Source organism: Notolabrus celidotus, chromosome 22, assembly GCF_009762535.1.
Source record: "Notolabrus celidotus isolate fNotCel1 chromosome 22, fNotCel1.pri, whole genome shotgun sequence".
In the NCBI taxonomy this organism is placed as follows: domain Eukaryota; kingdom Metazoa; phylum Chordata; class Actinopteri; order Labriformes; family Labridae; genus Notolabrus; species Notolabrus celidotus.
Window position 1 is genome coordinate 23,491,273 of NC_048293.1, and position 16,050 is coordinate 23,507,322.

The 16,050-nt window shown below is 43.5% G+C and overlaps 1 protein-coding gene across 2 annotated transcripts in view; it reads left to right on the forward strand.

Moving 5' to 3' along the window:
• The window catches only part of syne3 (spectrin repeat containing, nuclear envelope family member 3), a 42,334-nt gene that overhangs the window by 11,596 nt on the left and 14,688 nt on the right, over window positions 1-16,050 (forward strand). For both annotated transcript variants that reach the window (XM_034675288.1, XM_034675289.1), the window contains exons 7-13: window positions 3,835-3,971; window positions 9,907-10,081; window positions 10,802-10,984; window positions 12,193-12,336; window positions 12,526-12,660; window positions 12,927-13,088; window positions 15,091-15,263. In XM_034675288.1, the coding sequence (XP_034531179.1) occupies window positions 3,835-3,971; window positions 9,907-10,081; window positions 10,802-10,984; window positions 12,193-12,336; window positions 12,526-12,660; window positions 12,927-13,088; window positions 15,091-15,263 (1,109 nt within the window). The remainder of the gene's footprint in view (window positions 1-3,834; window positions 3,972-9,906; window positions 10,082-10,801; window positions 10,985-12,192; window positions 12,337-12,525; window positions 12,661-12,926; window positions 13,089-15,090; window positions 15,264-16,050) is intronic.

The window sequence follows — 16,050 nt, forward strand, 5'->3', positions numbered from 1 at the left end:
TATTATTATAACCCGTCTTTCTTCCCTGCTTTCATCCATCCTCTATCTCTGCACACCTTCATTTTCTTCCTTTTGTTATGTTGATGTCTGTGACGGTAAACAATCATCACTCCTCCTGCAGTCCCTCTGATAGGGGTGAGAAAGTGCTCGTGCCCTGACATGAAGACTGAATTCTTTATCTCCATCAGACTGAATTTTACCACCTCGCTATCTCACATACCTGTCCCCCCCCTGGAAAAACAATCCTGCAGCCTGTCAGCGAGGCGGCTTTATTACTTCAGCGGATCTCCTGAGTGCCTCAGAGAGGTGTGGTCGCAGTCAGAGTATTGCCTCTGTCTAGGTGTCACATACAGCAGGGTTATCATCCTCTTTGTCAGGCTGTGGGTGTTGATTGATAAGCTTCCTCTCGTAGGAGGAAAGTGGGAACGAACGTGACAAGATTTTCCTCCACAGAGTTAAGTTCTCATCTGTTTCTGTACATGTGACAGATGAAGGACAGAATCAGCAGGAGGCTTCTCAGAGGCAGAGCGGCGTACCTGTGGACCTGCAGAGCTGCTCCTGCAGGGTGTGACAGGAATGCTAAATGACACGTGGTCTCATCTATCTGTCATCTGCTGCATTCTCGACAGGCTGTCACCTCCCTGTGTCTCACACTGTTTTCACTTTTAGGAAGCTTGTAAACATCTCCGCTGTGTCTACTCCGCAAATATGTCGCTGAAGTGTTTTAACGCTCCGAATTTGCATCTGTGTGCCGGAAGGAAATGCCAAACTTTAGTGGAAATGTTCCACTAATGGCCCTAACCTTAAAAATATCAGTAATGTGCTCCTGTTGAAGCGCAGGTGGGCGGTTTCATTTAGAGACATCTCTGTGATATTTGTTGAAAGTCCCTTCACAGACATCAATAATTTAAATGCTTTTACATAGACAGGAAAACAATCAAGTCTCTGTGACTTTAGAGGGACCGTAATAAGTCAATCAGGACGTATGAGTCAGATCTAGTTATGTTATAGGACGGATTACCTGCTTGTTTGAGTCAAACCTGCTCGCACACTAACGCAGCGTTTACACATGACGGTCAGAGAGAAGCTCTGACTCGAGGACTCGTCCAGCAGCTGAAGATCTCCCCCCCACATCTCCCATCTCTCATCAGCTGTTCGATCAAATAAAAGGCAAAAAATCTTCAAAAGTATAATTTAAAAAATGAAGGAGATGATGATGTGAGCAATGGTTGTGATCATAAAAACAGGGTTGGTGGTTGGTAATCAGATTTAGATACACTTTTTGTCATACTGGTTAAAATGATCTTTATGTCCTGATGGCAATCATTACATGATGTGTTCCTAAAAAAGAGTGAAAAAAGCTGCTATCTACAGCCGGAGTAAACCTGGGAAAACACTAACCAATCATCGTTTTTTGGCTCCCCAAATTTTAAAACAATCAAATCCCGTCCAGCCGTTCTGCCCTCCTCCTGCGCGTACATTTCCCCGGCGTGCACTCCTCCGAGTCCCCGTCTCCTGCCTCTACTTCCCCCGACTCTATTAACTGCCCCTCTCGCTCGACCTCGGGCCTGTCCCCTCTGACCTGATGAGGTGCTTTGCTCAGGACTGTAGTCTGGATCAGAGTCTAAAAAGCTCTCACCAACAAGCAGAATAATTAATGACGTTCAGTAAGTCCTACAGAAAATATATATTTATTGTAGCGTCCGTCCGGACGCTGTAGTGATGACGAGCCGATTCGTGAACACGTTGAGTTTTAATAACCGGTCACTGTCGGCCGCGATCACGACAACCAACAAAGCAACAATCAATGTTTGAATGAATGAAAAACTTCTCCTCTTGTCTCTCCTCTCTCCTACTCGCACACTCTACACCTCTCCTGATGCCTTCACTGACCGTCAACACTGTAGGAATTAAGAACATCTACACTGAACAGGTTTAACAAACAGTAGAGCTGTTACAGTATTATATATGTGTTATAACTTTTCTCCTGATATCGTGTCACCGGTACAACTGGATAATGCTAGCATGATAGTTGTGAGTACTAACAGCAGCCATATTTGTTTGTGTTTTTAACTTTCACTATGATAATGTTTTGGTGAGGACCGGTTTTGAATCAGTCACGATCATATGGTCGAGAATCAGCGGCGCTCGTGCATTTGAGCGGGGGGGCGTCGTTTTGGAGGAGCTCCGAGGGAGGAGGGGAGGGGTTAGACGGAGTCATGAGGAAAAGCTACATTCAAATTCATGCTGGTTTTCCGAGACTACCAACCCTAGCTTTAACAAAAAACACACACACACACACAAAAACCACATCTAATTTTCACACTTGATCTTCATTCTGTCCTGTTAATCCCATCAAAAGACACGCCCCACTTCAGAATACATGTTTCTGTTCTGTCCTGCATCCTATAAGACATCCTTTCGTATGCAGCTACTGTGCCATGTTCGGAAAAGGATGTTCTCCCGGGGTCTTCCAATTCCTGAGGATAATCTGTCCGGTCATAATAGCAGTTTGTATCCATTCGATCAGTGGTTTTAAAAAAAAAAAACAGATAACACTGTAGAATCTCCTAAAGCTTAGGACACAGTGCAAGTTGCATTTTTACAACATTAACAATATAACAATGAATCTTCCTCCAGTACTGATTAATCATGGGGCATGACCAAAGCACATATACCAGGGTTCCTTCATCCACACTTCCAGCAAGAAGTCGAATCCTTAAGCCAAGTCTGAAGAGCCTACCTGGGGTCCAATAAAACGGGTGCAGAATTTAAAATTGAACACTTTTTCTGTTTTTATTTATTCTGAGGTGACGGCAAACTCACACACATTTGAGTCCAGACATGCCAGCTCAAACCTGCTTTTATTTATTTATTTATTTATTATAACTTTTATTTATTTTAGGCGTGTTTAAATATGCTAAATGCACAGGTGCAAAACACTCTGTAGTTTAAGAACACAAAGAAACGTCCTGGAGTTCTGTTAACTGGTTCCTCTCTGGTGTGGCTTCATAACTAACTCTCTTTGTTGAGGCTTTGTTAAAAGAGGAAGTCAGCGGCGGCTGCATTATGTTGTCACGTCTTCCGTCTGAGAGTCAGGGTGTGTCTCTCAGTAACTCTCTGCGTGATGAGTCACCGTGCTGCGCGCTGACTTACTTTAAGACGGGTACATTTATTCTGTGAACACCGACTTAAAGTAAGTCAGCGTGCAGTGACTAATGAGTCACTGAGCTGAGGCGCAGTCTGAACTGGATTCAACTTTCACTGTAAACCTGTGCGGTGCGTCTGTTTCCAATAATAACTTCCTGACATAATGAGGGAGTCATGTAACAAACAGGAGGATGAGAGAGAGCACTGATCGAGCTACAGCAGTTGTTAGTGAATGGAGTGCAGCTCTTTCCTCTGATGAACAGCAGCAGGGTTAACACAGCTGCAGCTGATGGAAATAATTATGGATGTACATCATTTGCTCTTTCCAATTAACATTCACTCACAATCATTTTCATAATAACACCGTGGTTACTCATTGTTTATCATCTGCTGCTGAGTCTGTATGCTCTCCATTAACGTGAGTCACTTTCAGGGCTGTGGTATTGTGCCTGCTGGTTCTCTGGTTTAATAGGACAGAGCCGTGATTGCTGTTATTACAAAATATTTGTCACACACTCGGAGGAGCTGCTAAAAGCAAAATAATCACTGAAGGTGGTGAAGAGAGCTCACCAAACACAGAACATGTTGAATGAAAACAGAGTTCAGTTTTTTAGACGTGAAAGTTCAATGAATGTACGTCCTGTGTGTCCGATATGAACTCGTGTGTTCTCTCCTTCTCTGCAGGGTGTGAGGAACGCTCTGGCAGGAGAAGAGTCCCAGGTGGAGTTACTCAAAGCTCAGCTGAAGGAGCTCTTCAGGTTCTCAGAGGACTCGCGACACCTTTCTGATGACGTCCTGGCTGTTGTCAAAGAACATCAGAGGTACGTGACGAGAATCCTGACAGTGTTTAAAAACCCTGAAAGTTACAACACCGTGGATCTCATATAAGACGAATGAAACCAGGAAGTGTTCCTTCTTTCTCCCAAATGTTTGGTTTGATTTAGATCCATTCTTCTCCTCATCACTGAGAATGACGGTTTGTGGACTGTCCTTCAGTTACAAATATTGTCTTTCAGGGAAGATGAAGAGCAAAGTGTATCTTACTCTCCTGACTCTAGCAGGCAGATTTATTTATGAAGTATATCTCTACAACATGCCCACCTTAAGTTCTTCACTCCCTTTCATGCACAGAGTCAGGGAAGCTTTTGGTAAAGCATGAACTAACTAAGCTTCCTGCAGATTTTCACTCAGCTTCTGTTGAAAGTCATCAGATTTCTATCAGCGAGCACAGATTCTGCCCACACTGTCTTCAGGAGTTAATTCACGAGACCCCTAAAGTCTGGGATAAGTCCCCAGTTGGCTGCCTTGCATGTAGATGCTTGAGCTGATGCCTGAGTGAGAGGGAAAAGTCCCTCTTTCATTTTTTTGGGTCTTACCCATCAGTATGCAGGGAAAATAATTCATTATTGTGCTGTTTTTCAATAAACAAATTCAGCGTCTGCATGTGGAAGGTGAGGGAGGAGGTTTTATGTGATTCTCTAGCAGAGGGTGGTCATCATTCAGACGTCCCATTTTCCTCCTCCTTGGTATTTGGGGTCTGCAGGGTCCCTGTCTACCTTCTACAATCCTCAACAGAACCAAGTTCTGTCTATCTGCTGGTGAGGTTTTCAGACAGTGCAGCCTGTTTTTATGCGGCAGAATGGGGTTAAGGATTTGGAACAGTATCATTGGTTCGTTATTGGCTTGCTTTCCCTTCAGGCGGAGGCTTAAGGCTGAACCTGAGGCACGGGGAGAAAAACAAGAGAGAATCCATCGGGAAAGGGGTCAAAAACCCCAGCTTTGGTTCCCCTGGGGTCGAGGTTTAGAGTGAACAGTGTCCTGCTTTTGGATGCACACACACACAGGTTGAAGGTTTTGCTGCAGAGGGAGGAGGCGATGCAGCAGCTTCAGGAGCAGTTTGGCCAGAGGGAGCACACAGAGGTAATTGGACAGGCTTATTACAGCCCAGTGACAGCCTCAGATACGGCATCTCTGTTTGCTTTGTCGCAGAGTTTGAGACATAGATTGCTGCATCCGAATAAACAGTGTCAAAAAATACAACAAAATATCAGATCCTGTCCTCTGAAATAAACAACCTATCCCAGCTTCAAGTCCAAACACATCATTTCAGCTCAGAGGTAGGAGTTGGGGATTTTGGCACTCATAAATAAATGTGCCGAGGTGATATCATGATTGAAATCAGTGAGAATAATTACAGCGTGTTGTTCCGCATCATTTGCACCAGAGGGAGTTCGCAGAGGCCTGAGAGCAGAGCTGTAGGGGAACTGAAATGTCAGATATGTAATTACCCATCCAAACATTCAGTCCCTGTCCTTTTAGAAGAGGATCCACCAGCCCAGGATTCCTGAGGGGAACAGGAGTGTCGACTGTTTGCAGAAGATTAGATATCGTACAGTTAAAACAAAGAAAAAAAAACTCAGCGTATTATCAAGTGTTGCACATTTTCCTCCAGGGGGTCTACTCAGGTCTGCTTCATGATGTAGTCGTTAGAGGGTTTAAGGAGCGGAATAACAGCTTCAGTGGTCTAACAGAGCGGACACGCCTGCTTTTAACTGCACTTTAAAATGATGGTTATTTCATCCTTAAGGCACCTGTAGGTTACAGCTTAATGCACCGTGCTTATCAAGAGAAATGGAGGCTACGCTACCTAGACCAACACAAACACAGATTATCCAGTACAAGGTTACAATGTCATTTAGCAGACGCTTTTATCCAAAGCGACGTACATACGAGAACAAGAACAACACAAGCAAAGATCTAGACAAGAGGAAACAAGATCAGTAAGAGTAACAAAGTGCTTCAAGTCAAATTGGGTGCAGGTACTGCCAAGCAGTGTAAAGGCAATGCACAAAAGTAAATAAGGACATTTTATTTTTTTCTTCTTAATAAAATAAGGAGCACCTATAATGAAGCAACCACAAAATTTAAGACCTCATCATCAACAATTAACATCACCACAATAATGACCAAAGTACCAAGTGCTGGGTCACTCCAGAGCTGAACACAGATTCCCAGAGTAGAGCAGGACAGTGTGAGTCAACTGTAGCTGGAAGACATGATCTGCCACTGGGGACATGAACAGTCTAGCTAAGTGCATAGTGCTTCCTAAAGAGCTGGGTCTTTAGCTGTCTTTTGAAAGTAGAGAGGGACTCTGCAGATCCAATGGAGTTGGACAATTCATTCCATCATTTAGGGACCACAGAAGAGAAGAGTCGAGCTAGTGATTTTGAGGCCTTATGTGCTGGAAGCACTAGGCTCTTTTCAGAGGCTGAGCGTAGGGGGCGAGAAGGGGTGTAGACCTGGATGAGGGGTTCCAGGTAAACTGGAGCGGTTTTGGTTCCTGCTTTGTAAGTCATGATTAGAGTTTTGTATCTGATGCGAGCTGCAACTGGAAGCCAGTGTAGCGAAATGAGCAGGGGAGTGACATGTGCTGTCTTAGGCTGGTTGAAGACCAGACGTGCTGCTGCGTTCTGGATCATTTGCAGAGGTTTAACCGTGCATGCAGGGAGGCCTGCCAGTAGAGAGTAAAGTAAAGTTAACGTGTGCATGCCAGCGCTTTATCAAAATTAAATAAAAACAGATCTGTTAAAAAAAAGATAGAATTAAAAAGCAGAAGTTATCTCTGAGACCTGATGAAGTTGGGTTACAGCTCGTTCAGCAGTGTTCTTCTATAAGATGAAAGTGATCCTGATAACAGCAGAGCAGTTTATCAGGATGTGAAGGAAGGTCAGCAGCAGACTCTGACCTAAACAAAGATGGTGGTTCTTCTGTCCTGATCTCACCTGATTAGACTCTGTGAGTGTTACGCTGTATTTATTCTTATTTACTGCACATTTGAAGATTCAAGACACACAGCTCAATATCATCCAGAAGTGAGTCAGTCCTGATCTGCCCCCTAGTGGAAGTATCTGAACCATCACAGCTGACAGATATAAGAACAAAGCTCTCTCTGTTAAAGCGTCAAATACCACAAACGGTTTGAGACGAAGCACAAAGATCAAATAATAACAAATAACTTCAATCTTGTTGCCTGAGTTAAAATAAATCATGCCTTTAATTTGAGACAATAAACTGCGTCTGACGTTGCAGCTCCGGGGGTTCAGGGGGTCTTGGTGCATATTTCAGAATCTCCATCTCAAAGTCTCTGCAGCCTTCCAGCCGTATCACAAGTCCCTCTGAAAACTCTGTGCATCAAACTGAGGGTGAAATGGTGTGGGTGCGATGGTATTATTCAAACCTTCATGCTGCTTTATTGACAGAATGCACTCGAGCCTGCATGACCCGCGTTATCCCAGCGTGATTTGAGCTCCTTGTGATGTCTGACTGCTTCAGTTTTGAAGTTCCCTCTGAAATGTTCACTGCGGCTGAGGTCAGACGTCTGTGGAGGAGCTCAGCCAGATTTATTGATCTTGTGTGGTCACTTTGAGTCGGTCTCATCGTGCTTTGAATACAACTGAGCCAATTTCTTCAAAGTGGTGTAGAGTTCCACACACTTTCCCCCGACAGAGGACGGGTCTAGACGCGATTTCACACTGAAATAAACTTTGCTTTGAATAACAATTTCAGACACACTTTAGGTATTTACAAAATGTCTTCCCACCTGCCTCTGGTCTCGATGATTGGACTTTCCATCATTGTTTTGCCTTTATTGGGTTGGATAGCTGTGGGGAGCAGAGAGAGGGGGGGAAGACCTGCAGCAAAGGGTCGAGTCAGGGAGTCGAACTAGAGACCATTACGACAAGGAATTTCCTCTGCAGATGAAACTGCTAGGCCAACCAGGCCCCTTTAATACCCAAGACCGCTACTGGAGGGTTCGTGACAGACGAAGAGATTAACAACTTGTTGCACAAACAGTCTTGATTTACATTTTCCATTTCTCAAAGCTCACAGGGAGGGATGCATTTAAATGTCAGGAGACAACCGGAGGAAGAAAAGAAAACACTTTATATGCTGTCGCAGTTTCAAATGAGCAAATGGAATAAACACGCCGTGAAATTCAGAGCCTAAAAGAGATCAATCAATCAGTCAATCAATCAGTCAATCAATCAGTCAATCAGTCAATCAGTCAATCAATCAATTAGTCAGTCAGTCAATCAGTCAATCAATCAATCAATCAATCAGTCAGTCAATCAGTCAGTCAAATCAATCAATCAATCAATCAATCAATCAATCAATCAATCAACCAATCAATCAGTCAATCAGTCAATCAATCAATCAAGCTTTATTTATAGAGCACCTTTCATAAAAATCAAATGCAGTTCAAAGAGCTTTACAGCGACTGAAGACAGGCAATAAGCAGAAATAAAATAATGGCAAGACATACTTTAAAACAAAAATGGATTTAAAATAGAGACTAACGAACACCAACAAAATAAGTTGAAGCGTCAAATAAATATTACTATCAATAGTCAAAATGAATACATTAAAAAAGGGTAAGGATAAGAGTTGAAAATAAAATTAAGGCTAATAATGTCAATTAAACTAAATAAATAATTTGTTTTACAGGTAGGTGTTCTTCCTTCATGGCCCTCGGCCTGCCGCACCTCCAACGGTGCCTGTTTTGGTTAGCTGCAGGGTCATCACCTGGGGACCACCGCTCATTGATGTTTCGCCCCTTAGCCCAGAACATCTCCTGTTGGTGGGGCAGTGAACAGGGACGTCTCCCTGACACTCCCTGCAGCTAACCTTCTTCAGGAGCTGCTTGCTCCCCATATTTTGTTCCTTCTTCTCAGCCATAGCCAGAAGCTTGCCTTTCCGGCCTCCTCTGAGGACTCCCTGGTTGCCTTGTGCAGCCTAGCTCTCCGACACCCCAAGTCTTTGAGTAGCCGTGTTCTTGAAGCTCCCACAAAGCCTCTAGCCCCCACCTCCACTGGGTAGAGCTTTACACTCCATCCTCCTTCCCTGTAGTCTGCCACCAAATCTGCATATTTTGCCCTCTATCTCTCGTGGGCAGCCTCCAACCCCTCTTCCCATGGCACTGTGAGCTCCACAAGGAGGGCAGATTTTCCTGCCGAGGACCATAAATGAATAAATAAATAAGAATAAAACAAACAGTTAAAATTAAATCAATATAAAAGTAAAAGTAAGTAATACAATTGTTAAACAATACATAAAAGCCAGACTGAATAAACACGTTTTCAGTTTACGTTTAAAAGTCTGAATATCTCCATCAGCTCCTCTCAGATCCTCCTGCAGGCTGTTCCATCGTCTCGGAGCGTCGTGGCTGAAAGCAGCGTCACTGAATGTTTCTGTTCTCCTCTGAGGAACATCTACAAGAGAGGAGCCGGAGGACCTGAGAGGCCTTCCTGGTTTATACACTAAAAGCATCTCTGATATGTAGTCTGGTGTGAGGCCATGCAGCGCCTTAAAAACTAGTAATAGAATTTTAAAATCAATACGTACATACATACACAACACACCACAGAACAGGACATTACAGAAATGTATAACAACCTCAGGAACCACAACAGCAAACAGGCGTGTCTTCAGCTTTGCTTTAAATTACTGAAGCTCTTAAAGGACATAATTAAATACATTTTATTTTCTGTTTTCTGGAGTTTAATTCAATTTTGCAGGAAAAAAAAACTCTAATATCTGATTCTGAATCCTCACATTTTTGGATTATTTCTAAACTAACATGAAATATTGAAGATTTTGAATGTGTGCTGATACGTTTGGAGCATTTTTAAACCTTCACTTTTTAAATCCTCCTGTGACTCTGCTGGGACCTGATCTTGTTTTGTTCTTGTGTTGCAGTGTGAAGTGCAGAGCAACGAGGCTGTGCTCAGAGTCAGAGTCCGGGCTCAGAAACGTCCTGCAGGACCCTCTGCTGGTCTACACCCAGTGGAGCCACATGGTCTCTCAGGTTCTGGAAGCTTCTGCTGACGTGACTGACTTCTCCCACATCGCCATGCTGGTGCAGAGCATCGAGGTGAAACACACTCACACACTGGTTTCCTTTAAACGATCTTCCAGATGCAGAGTAAAAGTCTAAAAGAGGTCGCTCGTACATGAAGAGTTCCACTGAATCAGTAAACCTTGAATGTTTTGTTTAGACGTGCTGGTCACACTCTCACTGCTCTCGCTTGATAGAAAGCTCAAATGTCACTTGAGCTTTGCATTTATCAGGTGGATGGTGACACAAGTCCAAAAGACCGACAGTGTTGCTCCAAAACTTTACTTTGAGGAAACAAGAAACTGCTCGCTAGCACAATCACTGGCCAAGAGAATATCTGCATGCTAACAGATCGAACGCCTCGACTTGAGCGACAGATCTGCTCATGCCTCAAAGTCTTTAACTTCAACATGACGCAATCACTTTGGATTTTTTCCACAATTGGAATAAATGATGCCTGATCGAACTGGGATGGAGATAATTGGAGCCCAAAAGAAAAGACATGAAATTATAAACCCTGCTTAAAAAAGATCAGAGGGTTTATAACTCTGTAATCTTAGTCTCCTGGAGCATACATTTCAAAGTCCAGCTTGTGAAAGACTTTCATCACGGATGAACTTTCTCTGAAATCCTTTATGAAACTTTGTAATAAGATGTTTTCTGAAGTTTGATATTTGATAAATTGAGTGTATATGTATGAATGCATAGTCCGGTAATCAAACTTCACGCCTCTTCCATTTCTGTCCCGTGTGTTAGCGTCTGCTGAAGGATAGCGTCCAGCTGCAGGGTCGCTTCGGACAGCTGCAGGTGAAGGGGGATCTGCTGGACTCGGTGTTCGGTCCTGAGAGGTCTGATGGTCTGCAGGACGATCTGACGTCTGCAGTGAGGAACAGAGAGCTGCTGCACAACCAGCTGCAGCAGAGGAAGAGCAGACTACAGGTACCTGGGTTTAACAGTCTTTAACTGGGTCTTCATTTCTCACCTGGGCTACCCAGACCATGTAGAGAACTGTGGACGTATTCCATCAAGAGGAAGAAGAGAGCAGGCAGTTTCATTAACCTGTCATCTGTTTTATTTTATTTTATTTTTATTTTTATTTTATTTTATTTTATTTTATTTTATTTTATTTTATTTTAATTTGATTAAATTAAATTAAATTAAATTAAATATTTTTTTTATTTTTTTATTTTATTTTTTGGAATTTTATTTTATTTTATTTTTTTGGGGGGGGGGGGGCATTTTTTCACTTTATTGATAGGATAGCTGTAGAGAGACAGGAAATGTTGGGCGCCTAGACCACTAGGCCACCAGCTGTCATCTATTTTGATGTATTTTGGGGTAAGGAGTGGGCAGACAATGGCAGCTAGCACAGACAACAACATCGTCAGCAAACCGAGTAAAGGTGCATTTCGACGAGGAGTTCCGGGGTCTTTTAGCCCCCAGAACTCTTTTAACCTGAACTAAAAGGTTCCTGTGCCCCCATTGTTGTCTGCGTTTCGACCGTGGGCTGAAGTCCCAGGTAGATTGTGCAAATCAGGCCAGTGACATATGGAGGAAAAAAATTATATTAAATAATATTTTGAAATCTTAATAAATAACTAAACTAGTTTGCATTCCCAAGAACTCCATCTGTGTTTCAACAACTGTGTAAACTCCACAAACACTGTTATGTTCAGCCGAAAGTCCCAGGACCTTTGAAAAGTACTACCCCCAAAGCAGGGGCTTTTCAGGGGGAGATTAACTACCCCAGAACTAAATTTAGACCCTGGTTCCTCCGGTCGAAATGCATGTAGTTCAGGGGTAAAGTCCCTAGTTCCGGGGTAAAGTTCCTGCAGTAGAAAAACGCCTTTATACTAGATTGAACTGATGACTTCAAGGCAAGGTCACATGACAGGAGTTTGACCAATCAGGGTCGGACAATTTGTAACAAGTGAGACTCAATGTCTGTCTTAAATACAGAAACTACATCTTCACCTTCACACTGAAATACTTTTCAAACTGAAACCGGGTCAGAAGGGTTTCTTAAATTAGAGTTTAAGGGAATCATAGACGTGAGGCATAAAGGAAGCATTCATCATGCATTTAAAACCTGCCAGACCTCACTGGCTCTACAACACCCCCCTCAGTGCCATGTTCCCCTCACTCAGGGCCTGATCTCCAGAACCAAGGACTTTGGAGATGCCTACGAGTTAATTCGCTCCAAGCTGACGGCTCTGAGGGATCGAGTGATGGCAGCAGAAGGACTCCAGCCTGACATCCTGGCTAAGAAATCCCAGTCAGACCAGTTCAGGGTGAGTTTAATCACACATCTGACCGCTGCCAGGTTTGTGTTTGGGTGCTGTCAAGCAGATAAAGCACCCTGACACTCAGGCATTCATCGAGCCAGCTGAAATGCAGCCGTTTGGATTCTGTTTGTTTTTAGTTTACAGTGAAAAGGAAATTTTCCCCTGTCATCCTGTTTGTGTTTCGTGGTTCCTCAGGTGATCCTTAAGGACCTGGAGGACTGTGAAGCCCACATCACGGCTCTGGAGACTCTGGTCTCATCCAGTCAGAACAACAGGACTCAGTTTGAGAGACTCTGTGCCGACTGGAAACATCTGCACCAGGCCGTCAGGGTGAGACTGCAGTGCATCTTTAATATCCGACAGAAAGACCACTAACACTCAATCTTCGTCCTCTTTTACATAAACTTAATGATCTTTATACCTTTGGGGCCTTTAAGCTCATTGTTTTGATTCCCTGCCCACAAGTTTACTTTTCTGATTCAGTTAGGGATGAAAGTTTAAAGTATTCTTCTTGATAAATCTTTGGATAAGCTTCTACAAGTTCCTGTTCGCGTCTGATCACCTCAATGATCATTTTTTTTACATTTTCCTTCCAGGTGAAGGTTCATGAGAGCGAGGAGAGCATCGCAGACCACGAGAGCTTCCACGACAGCCTGCTGAACATCGAGAAGTGGCTGATGATCATGAAGCAGAAACTGGAGTCCTTCCACAGTCCAACAGGAGGCTGGAGCATCGAGGGACGCCAGCACGAGGCCCAGGTGACTTTAAACACTTCAATGTTCCAAAGTTACGAGCGTCATTGAGCGTCTTCCTCCTGCAGTCAGGTCTCTGTCTGATCAAATAGAAACCTATCAGATCCAGTGCTGTGACGGATCGGAGATGGACCGGAGACAGACCTGGTGGAATTTGGCCTTGACAGTCTGGTGTCTCTTTCTCTTTACGAGTAAAATGCAACATGAGCAAAGTTTAACAGAGCAATCCGCCCATTTAGACAACATTAAAACTGACAAATGAAGCAACTTTAAACCTGTTAGGATCAGACTTTCATTATGATGCATCTGCTCCGTGACTTTCATCTCAGAAGTTGAACCTGCTGGGGTCTGAGTGGGTTCATGATGGATAAACTAATCAGTTCATTAAATCTATCCCCTGCTCAGGATTCGTCTCACTGAAGCGTGTTATTCCATCCGCCGGCTCTGTGAGACTGAAGGCAGCTCACTTTGACCTTAAGTGTTGCCTCCAGACATGAATTTTAGATTCTTTATAATCACAGCGATCATTATAACACAGAGCTGTCTGCCAATCTCATTACCACCAAGGGGGAGAGATTCTTCACTCCTGTATTTCATTAAGATTTAACCTTCTATTTAAAATGTTGCTGCACTTCTGCTCTCGAGCGCTGCGTCTCTGAACCATACAGTCTATGACAAACACGAGTAGAAGAGTGAAAACAGAGTGAAGCTGACACTGTGAGAGCACAGGAGAGGAGAAAACAATGCTGTGTTTCTGAGTTTGTCCAATTTAACGGTAGAGGGTTGTGTACAGTCATGGCCAAAAGTTTTGAGTATGACACAACTATTAATTTTCACAAAGTCTGCTGTTTCAGTTTTTATAATGGCAATTTGCATATACTCCAGAATGTTATGAGGAGTGATCAGCTCAACTGCAATTAATTGCAAAGTCCCTCTTTGCCTTGAAAATGAACTTTATCACCAAAAACACATTTCCACTGCATTTCAGCCCTGCCACAAAAGGACCAGCTAACATAATTTCAATGACACACAGGTGTCACACACATTAACACAGGTGTGGGTGTTGATGAGGACAAGGCTGGCGATCAATCTGTCATGAGTGAGTGACTGGACACTTTAAAAGGAAGATGGTGCATGACACCATTGTTCCTCATCTGTTAGCCATGGTTACCTGCAAGGAAACACGTGCAGCCATCATTGCATTGCACAAAAAGGGCCTAACAGGGAAGTTTATAGCGGCGAGTAAGATTGCACCTCAGTCAACCGTCTATCGAATTATCAAGAACTTCAAGGAGAGAGGTTCAATTGTTGCCAAACAGGCTCCAGGGCGCCCAAGAAAGTCCAGCAAAAGTCATAACAAAATGGCTCGGGGAACAAAACATTAAGATTTTGGGCCCTTGGCCAGGAAACTCCCCAGATCTTAATCCCATTGAGAACTTGTGGTCAATCCTCAAGAGGCGGTTGGACAATCAAAAACCCACAAATTCTGACAAACTCCAAGCATTGATTATGCAAGAATGGACTGCCATCAGTCAGGATTTGGTCCAGAAGTTGATTGACAGCATGCCAGGGAGAATTGCAGAGGTCTTGAAAAAGAAGGGTCAACACTGCAAATATTGACTTATTGCATGAATTCTGTGTAATTCTCAATAAAAGCTTTTGATACTTATGAAATGCTTCTAATTGTATTTCATTATACCATAGAAACATCTGACAAAAACACCTAAAAACCCTGAAGCAGCAGACTTTGTGAAAATGTAATATTTGTGTCATTCTCAAAACTTTTGGCCATGACTGTACACTTCAGCACAGAGAGACGAGAGATGAAGAATCAAACTTTTCTTACGCTTCAGAACATCTTTAAATCTGTGTTGAACACCCTGTGACCTCTGCTCCTCTGCTCCTCGTGTCTCTGCGGTCCAAAGCTTCATCAGTTATTAAACATGGATGGGACAGCTGGTCACATGGAGTGTGTGTTGACCTCTCTAACCTGCCCGACGTTCCACAGAGAGCGCTGGGAGAGTTTCCAGAGAAGGAGTTCCAGCTGCAGCAGATGGAGGTCCAGGGTCAAGGCGTCTTAAAGAGGACTTCAGAGGAGGGGCAGGTCCACATCATACGAGACATGAAGCGCCTGCGAGAGTCCTGGTTGGCCCTCTACAACATGAGTCTCAACCTCCACAGGTACACGAAGAATTTTCAATATGAGTGTAGTTTTATTCTACACTCATTTTATTCCTCTGGTTTTGTTTAAGTCGTGTTCGCTCAGAACTCCTGAAGCTTTCAGAAAGCGTTCAGGACAAGCTGGACGCTTCTTCACAATGTTCACGTGAAGAAGCGACAGATTTGAGAACGCAGCAGGAAATATTTGAGAAAAATCAACATGAGCAAGCGGCGATATGACATTTATATCATGCTACCGGTGCTAACATGTAACAGGATGATTACAAACATGAGGTTGAAGAAGGAGAATCATTTTCAAGACGAGAACAGTGAGATGTCTGCTCATCCGTCTGTTAGAAATGTTGCAGTGTGGCTTCAACGTCACACTGAGGTTTTCACAGCACAATTCTGACGCCATGTCTGGCCTCCAAAGTCTCACCTCACCTCCCCGTCATCAGGAACATCGTAATGCTGTGAGGGAAGTGTGAGCAGGCTACTATGGAAACTTTTCAAGGCTCCTGAAAACTTCTGTGAAAGATCTCAAACTCAGAACCAGATCAGAACTTTAACTTTGTTCAGTCAGGGCTGCGTCTCGCTCACAGAGATAGTTTCAAGCCCTGAAATCCCCCAAATCTGAGATTTCATGTCCAAAGTTTTGTTCCTAATCTTTGGAGCTGAGTCACTGCGGGGAGTTTTTAGTTGATGTGGTTCAGAATAAATAAATGAATTCACACAAAGAAAAGAATAATGTCTGCCTTCAGGTTTGTAGCGTCTCAGAGTTTCTATCAGGATGAACCGCACAGAAGAG